This window comes from Sphaeroforma arctica (assembly GCF_001186125.1).
Source record: "Sphaeroforma arctica JP610 unplaced genomic scaffold supercont1.194, whole genome shotgun sequence".
Taxonomy (NCBI): domain Eukaryota; class Ichthyosporea; order Ichthyophonida; genus Sphaeroforma; species Sphaeroforma arctica.
The window spans coordinates 53,283-61,207 of record NW_014040364.1 but is presented as its reverse complement, the minus strand read 5'-3'; the positions used below and the strand labels follow the sequence as shown (position 1 = coordinate 61,207).

The window sequence follows — 7,925 nt, the reverse complement described above, 5'->3', positions numbered from 1 at the left end:
TATAAATATATATATATATATATATATATATATATAATATACGGCAGATAGATATATAACAACCATTCTTTGCCAACAAACAAGTGCGCAAATTGACCGGTGGGCATGCAAAAACCTAATGTACGCTTGGAAGGTAAATAAAGCCAAGTGTGCCTGTAGATTTACTGTCAATCATAGTATCGGATGGCATCACGCTTGTGATATAAAATCTTCCGACACGACAAAATTCGATCCATCTGCTGTCGCTGCGTCGTATTGGGTCCCATTCAATTGAAGCGATACTCCGGGAAAGTCTAGAATCTGGCTAGCCGGTCGTTCGGTCGCCTCGTTGTTTTTTATCACGGAATCCGCAAGGATGATGAACTTTCCCGTTACAGTTCTCCAGTTAGATGCTATCGCGCCGCGCATGGCTTCATTATTGCGAGCATCTACATCTAAAACTACGTTGCCGGAGATATGATTGAAAGACGAAACCGCACCTCTACCCTCAACTTTGTTCCCAGTATATTTGCCCTTGATGTTGACTTTTGAATCTTCCCCAACATCCCTTACTCTGACGGCTGCCCCTCGTGCCCCGAACTGCGTTTCGCTTGGGTCGAAAAGCTCATTTGGAGCTAAGTTGTCAGTAAAAGTTGCGTCTACATTCATGACACCATCCGCTATCACACCCTCAACATGTATCGCCCCACCATCTGATGCACTATTTCTCTCGTAGTTTCCATTGATATTCAACTTGCACTGCATATAGTCTATGAACAATGCGCCTCCCATGCCATGAGCGAACTCGTGCACGTTTTCTACAAAATCAGCCTTAATGTTGATCACAGTACTGCCAAAGCAAGAGCCAATCCATAAAGCTCCGCCCCCGCCCCAACACTTATCTGGACATACTTCTCCCGTTGACCAACCTGCTGGAGTACATACTGGAGGGATACACCCACCGGAGTCAACCCGGTTGCCAATAAATTTAGTGTCAGCATCAAAGTTCGACGTGTCGGTGAGAGTCTTGACGTATATTGCCGAACCACCATTTAGAGGAGATCTCAACCCCTCAAAGATACAACCCTTGACGGACAGCTTGACAGGATTATCCAAGTATAGAGCGGTACCATAATCGCCGTCTGATGCATCGTTGGGTCGTGTGAATCTGATATTCACAAATTCGATATCTTGATAATCTTTTGTGGATCGGAAAGCAGCAACAGACTCGGCGGAATTTTCACTACTCATGTCGACAAAAATTGTGGGTGTAGATGTACTGCATGTGCCACCTTTAATTTTGAGCTCCGTCACTTCTATGTTAATCGGACTGGAGACGGTAACATCTTTGTTAACAGTGATAACATCTCCCGATGCTGCCCTTGAAACTATCGTCGAGAGACTGGAAGTTGAACAGTCGCCATTTATTTCCACATCACAACACGTGTCTCTGACCGAGTTCGCACTCACTAACAGCGACAGTGCACTTACAGTTACTAATCTCAACATTGCTTTGGACTATGGAGTAATGAATGCCTTGTTTGTAATATATATATGTACAATTGTGCACTCGTATATACAAATGAGTCTGATAGTTAAATATCAGTTCTGAGTTTTGAGTTTTGACATGACAGTTTCCTCAAGAGTCAAAAGCTTTCAAAGTGTGCTTTATTTTTTTTATAACAATTGTTTCATTTTTACAAATATAGATGCAGTACATGCAGATCATGATTGGACAAGCATGGAGCACATGTGCAAGGGCAACCCACAGCCCTAATCGAGCAATCTTTAATATTTCAAATTTTCAATCCACCCACCCTTTAGCACTGAACAGCTTTAGATTGGTATATTTTCAAAACAGAATAACTAATGACGACAGACAACCGACTCAGATATTCCATCTTTTGCGAGAGCATATTTCGTCGATATTACGACAAATTTTGAAAACTATTGCGACATAGCCGAACAACATCTTGGATTTATATCAATTTGTATTTTTAGCACGAGAATTTGATACATACTTTCGTTTTTAATACCAGAACTACAACATACTTTATAAGTGTTCACAAATGAGCTAAACCCGGAACTGGCCGATGCCGCATTGCCGAGTGCCGACGTCCAACAAGAGTCAGCATCATCCAGATCCTATATGTTTTTATTATTATTTCATACTTCTGTAATCTGTATCTTGTTCAATCTTTTAATATATGAAATATTTACTCGCCAGAGGCGGCTAGTAGAGTAGTAGTAGTAGAGGTAATAGGTATGATATGCTTTATCCTTTTGAATTTGCATTTGTTTTTTTCTAACAAAAGAAAGAAAGAAAAATATGTACACACATAAAGTCATAAATGGACTTCAAAGCGGAAACCCCTGTGTCCCTGGGGCCTGGGCCTGAACCCTGTGGAGACCGTGTCCCTGACTCCCTGTCTCTCTACACTCTAGTCTCTCTACTATAGTAGAGCTAGTCTACTCTAGTAAGTATTTAATGCATAGCCTTCTGAAAATTATACATTTTTTTAGAACCACCCCTAAAATCTAACAATGTATTTTTATTTTAAAAATTTCGGTTTTAGATAAAATCCCAATATAGTTTTTCTAGACTTTTTTTCTGAAACATTTCAAAAGAATTTTGCGAAGGCGCCAAGTTGATAAATAGCTCTATTGGTTCATGCAGATATGTATCGATACATGCAGAGGATAGTGCACTTTTCGACCTGCCAAATCTTGCAAATCTTGAACATCAAGGTCGCATATTAGCCGTTTAAATTTTTTAAGAAATCTCATATCTAATATAATTAAGTATTATTAGTTCAATATCCATCATTGTGGTATAGAGGGCTTATTATACTAGCTCAAAATCACCATTCCCGAGCATGCATGTCGGTCAATGACATCCATTTGGTATGCATATTCAATTATATGGCTTCGACAACATTGAAACTTCACTAATTGTTCATATTTAGACCCAATAATCGCGTTCTGGAGGATTCCGATGTAGTGTTAGACTCCTAAGCATAGAAGGTGTTCCACTTGTACTACAACCTTGCAACATTCGCAGATCACTTTAACATAATGGCAAATATTTAATCTTGTAATTTGCCAAACAATATTGGGAATAAATAGAAATCCAGATTTATAAAATCCGGAACGCTTCATATTTTTTGGCCCAATTCAATCCCCTGGCGATAGTTCAGATTTATTTTATAAAGAAACAAATACCAAAAATGTCTACAAATACCAAAAATGTCTACATATATGTATTTATTTTAGAAGGCTATGAATATTAGTTTTTGAAAAATATAATCCAAAAAAAAATCATAGCCCTCTTGATAGACACAAGAAGAGAATATATATATACATCTATAGATATATAGGATATAAAGACGAACTCCACAAGTTGAGTCAGAAATGAACTCAGAACAAAAAGCATAAGGACCGAACTGCCATTTTGTATATTCAGCAAAAAAAACAAAATCAAGACCCAAAAACAAAAACGAATACAAAATCGTGTTGTTTTTGCCTGTTCTTCTGCTGTGCGATGTGCAACTGTGTACTGTGCAGCATGCTCCATATATTTATTGCGACGCACGGACAGGTTGGCTGGGATTGCAAACATATAGCTGCGAGCAAGTGGTCGGAAGCTTGGTAAGTCTAAGCGGATGATTCGCCATATTTCTTTGAAATGTTTTAGCATGTGCATCTGATATGCTATGCCAATCTTCACACTGCAAGAACACGCTGTATTTTGGGCATGCACGTGTTCGAACACGAACCAGCGCTGATTTGTGAAGTATACTTGTACCCGTCACAGTACGGGGTTGTGCTATAATATTGTCTCATACATGTAACCTGACAAGCATGGTTTAGTGCTCGTTCATCTAGAATATTCACCATTACACGATGGAGCGCAGTATAGAGTCTCTGCCCCTGTCGGCCTCGCACATCAAGCTCCTGCACCGTGCAGGGTTTGTATACGCAAACGATGTGACACAATTGTCAGCTGTGGACTTAGCTGATGAACTGAAAGTATCTCGGATAGACGCCTTGGATTTGATTCGATCTGTCAAGGCATGTAATAACACTGTAACGGATACAGCTATAGTTCAATCCGCCGGTAAAATTGGCGAAGCAGAGAGAGCTAGTGCCAAGAATACCATTGCGAGTGCTAAAGTTATCACACTTGATACGACTAGTGTGGCCTTTCCCGTCAGTAGAACAGGCATTGGTAACAGTTTAACCGCATACCAAGTGCTTTTGAACGAGCGGCGCCGTATATGCATCTCTACCGGAAGGTGAGTCTGAGTGTGGAGAACGTGCGGTTTTTTAGTAAAGGAACTAATAAAGAAAGATTAGCCTATGGTCGCCGAGAATAGAAATGATAATTATTATATTTCATTGTATTTTGTAGACTATCGTCTGTTCTGGGGTAGTCACTGTGTGTGGTAGTGAAGATTTGACGATGAAGAATCATGTTGAGTGGATGCATTCGCGTGTTCTCTGTATTTTCTCTATATTCTTTATTTGAGCATACATAGAATATTGCGTTTACGTAAATAATTACACAGTAATCTTCCGTATATTATCTCAGAATTAAGCTTCAATACACAACGAGGGGCTGTGCTGACGATAAATTATGACGCTCAATGTAAAACGTGATTATCTTGCAACAGTTTCGAATTAGACCACCTGCTATGTCCACGTGCAGGTGCAAGCGACGATGATGTACAGATGGTATGTATGAAAACGGCTGTGTGTGTGTATTGATACAGTATATGTTGTTTAAATATGCTTTGTAGGAGGGTAGCTTATATAGTTATGGTCGTCACTCAGAATAACAGATGAATGGCGGTGTCGTGAAGTCAAATTGAGTGTTTTTCAGTGTGCAAGTGCAACGATAATACATCATGAAAAGTCACAACGGTGACGGTGCCAAAGCGCTTTTGCATATGTGTACGTGGTGGAAAGCTTCGAATTTTTCTGCTCGGATACAAATTGTATAGTAAATATGTGACACCCCAGGGGTTCATTACTGTTAAAGTTCTGGTCGGATGTATGACTATCTGAATCTCATGCTTGATTTGTGCTTCTTGATATTGAATGCTAGTTTCCATAGGTGAACTTGGGACACAAAATCGTATGTGCAATAATGTCATACTCTCTAGATGTCCTCTTGAGAAGTATGCCTTGTACCTAATTGATGTACTTGAGAAAGTATACTTGTGAACTTCTGCACGCGATATATCATCAATAACATACCCATGCAGGTAACATACTCAATAAATATGTGTATGTATAATGTTAGACAAATTTATATTTATATATGCATACCATACTTAAGTATGAGCGTATCTGCATATGTTGCATGTGTTGAGATATGAATCCATCCACACGGATCTTGGAGGTTGCTGTGCAGATCCAAGCTATTTATATATATTACAAAAGGAATGCAAGGCACACAGGTGTTCATTGATGTCAAATAATATCACAATTCACCTGTATATTCTAAGTGAAGACCCAACTACGGCTCAGGTACTAGCCCACATGTACCCAGGACCATAAGCCTTCACCCGATGCGTTGGACATGATTTGTAGAGGTTTCATTGCCCTGTTGTACACTCACCATCGTTTTTACCGGCCATAATTTCTTTTCAATGATGTTTATGTGCGCTCGTATGTGTATTTCGCTTTCTGTATTGATAGTATTGATACTTCATACCCTTCTGTATACTTGTGTATGTTGTCTCTTTTCTACCCTCACACACGTACCTTCCCTCACTCGCACAGGGTGTGCAGCGAGGAGCTATCACCGAGTTCAGCGGGGCTCCCGGGTGTGGCAAAACGCAACTGTGCATGCAGCTGGCAGTTAATGCCTGTTTAAAGGCTGAATTCGGGGGCGTTGGTGGTGAAGCGGTGTACATTGACACAGAGGGAAGCTTCGTAGTGGACCGGATCGCTGAGATAGCCCTGGCTGCACTGGTGGAGACGGGTAGTGAAGATTCGGTCAGCTCTGTGTTGTCGGGTGAGTAGTGATGTGGGCCATGTGCCTTCCATTTATTAGTATTAGCTGAAGGAACATGCTATGCTGGCTGCAAAACTCTAACTGAAAGCTCAAGGCTTTATTGGGGAGTTTACTAGCTCTGTTATATGGCTGTTACGAACTGCCACCTACTATGGCATAGGCTGTAAATTCTTTGCACGGTTGGAGTACTGCATTGACATGCTACGCATCGGTGTCTACAAACAGCTATGCTCACGAACACCCTTTCATGCTCACAGCAAACTTGTACTCGCGAGCTTTTCACGTCTGGCAGTATCTCTTGTCTGGACTATACTCTAATCTGTGACTCGTATGTTTCCTATGCAAATATATCAGCCATTCACTATTTCCGAGTTCAGAATCATCTGGAACAGCTTGCCTTGCTATATCAAATCCCTAGCTTTATAGAGGCTCACCCCAAAGTGTGTGTGGTGGTCATCGACAGCATCGCTTTTCACTTCAGAGGCAAAGCAAATGTAAGTTGAAGGCTACATATATATATATATATATATGTGTGTGTGTGTGTGTATGTATGTATGTATGTATGTATATATATATATATATATATATCTGTATGTATATGTATATATATATATATATATATATATATATATATATGTATATATATATATATATATATATATATATATACATATATATATATATATATATGTATGTATAGATAAATTTATATATATATGTAAATACATATATATATATACATATATATATATATATATATATAATATGGATGTATGTATGTATATGCTCGCGTGTGTGTGAGACTCCTTATCGATTGTATGTACCTATTCACAACATTCAGTTAACTCGATCATATTGGTCCTCTTTTTCTTATATTTTGCTCGCTCGGAATGTAAAACGTTCATGGCGTTGTAGAGTCCAAACCTCATCATCCCCGTGTCTGCCCAGAGATCACGCTATGTTAGATATCGTTGGCCCCCCTTTGTATTGAGGCAGGTCAGAATTTAAAAAGCAAGGTATCAAAGCATGATACACTTCTTTCTCAAAGTCACTGAAATTATTTTTTGGTTTCTTATTCTTGTTCGTGTTCTTTGTACACATTTAGGACATCGGCTCGCGCACCCGTTTGTTGCATCAGATGGCTCAGAGTCTGACCATGATTACACTATGCAATACAAGTGCTGTCGTAGTCGTCAATCAAACTACCACCAAGGTGAGTTTTGCATTCGGACATGGTCTATAGCTTGCCATTCCCTTGGGCTCGAGAATTTGAGCGGTTCATCTATGTTTTTGGAGCTAAAACTGTTGTCGTATACCCTTTCCATAGAATTTTACCGATTGCTCTGTAGATCCTCAAACTTATTTGTGCACATATTCGTCGTGCACACATGCGCTTGTGGCATATTAGTCGTAATGATGATTTTGATATGCGCAATTTTCATGTCAGCAAACACATTGTCTGTCATGCAGATTCAACACGGAAGTGCCTCCCACGGTAAACTAGTTCCGGCACTTGGGGAGAACTGGGGACACGTACCCACCCATCGTTTGGTGCTGAGTGTCAAGAATGGTGAGTGGACATACGTGGTGCCAATTTAGATTGCAGTAATCAGATATGTGTTGTGGTGAATGTCGTCAACGCTGAGTGAACACATGAGGTGAAAAGTGGCTTGCAATGATCAAATTTGTGCGGTGCTGAATGTTATAGCAGAACAGAGTGGTAACAGTTATCATGGTGGCCTGTGGTGTAACGATTTTGCGTGATGAGCCATGGACTCAGCAGTGTTTCTGCATCGAACGAGTTATTTATAGGTTCCTCTCAGCATGACAATAGTTGCGATACGATTTTGTCTTTTGTCTGACGACCGCATGAGCGTAGCAATTTACCAGCGTCATCCTCGGCATATATATCTATATCTATATA

The 7,925-nt window shown here is 39.9% G+C and overlaps 2 protein-coding genes across 2 annotated transcripts in view; one reads left to right on the top strand and one right to left on the bottom strand.

Moving 5' to 3' along the window:
* Window positions 1-189: 189 nt before the first annotated feature.
* SARC_03701 (hypothetical protein) lies at window positions 190-1,230 on the bottom strand (the record flags this gene model as incomplete). The annotated part of the gene is made up of 1 exon (XM_014302500.1): window positions 190-1,230. One exon carries the CDS (start codon window positions 1,228-1,230, stop codon window positions 190-192), a length of 1,041 nt encoding a protein of 346 aa, XP_014157975.1.
* Window positions 1,231-3,882: 2,652 nt separating this feature from the next.
* SARC_03700 (hypothetical protein) overlaps window positions 3,883-7,925 on the top strand; it is a gene marked incomplete at its 5' end in the record, with an annotated part of 6,084 nt that continues 2,041 nt past the window's right edge. Inside the window, 6 exons of the mRNA XM_014302499.1 lie at window positions 3,883-4,274; window positions 4,653-4,713; window positions 5,767-6,001; window positions 6,356-6,495; window positions 7,107-7,214; window positions 7,472-7,571. Of these exons, the coding sequence (XP_014157974.1) occupies window positions 3,883-4,274; window positions 4,653-4,713; window positions 5,767-6,001; window positions 6,356-6,495; window positions 7,107-7,214; window positions 7,472-7,571 (1,036 nt within the window). The remainder of the gene's footprint in view (window positions 4,275-4,652; window positions 4,714-5,766; window positions 6,002-6,355; window positions 6,496-7,106; window positions 7,215-7,471; window positions 7,572-7,925) is intronic.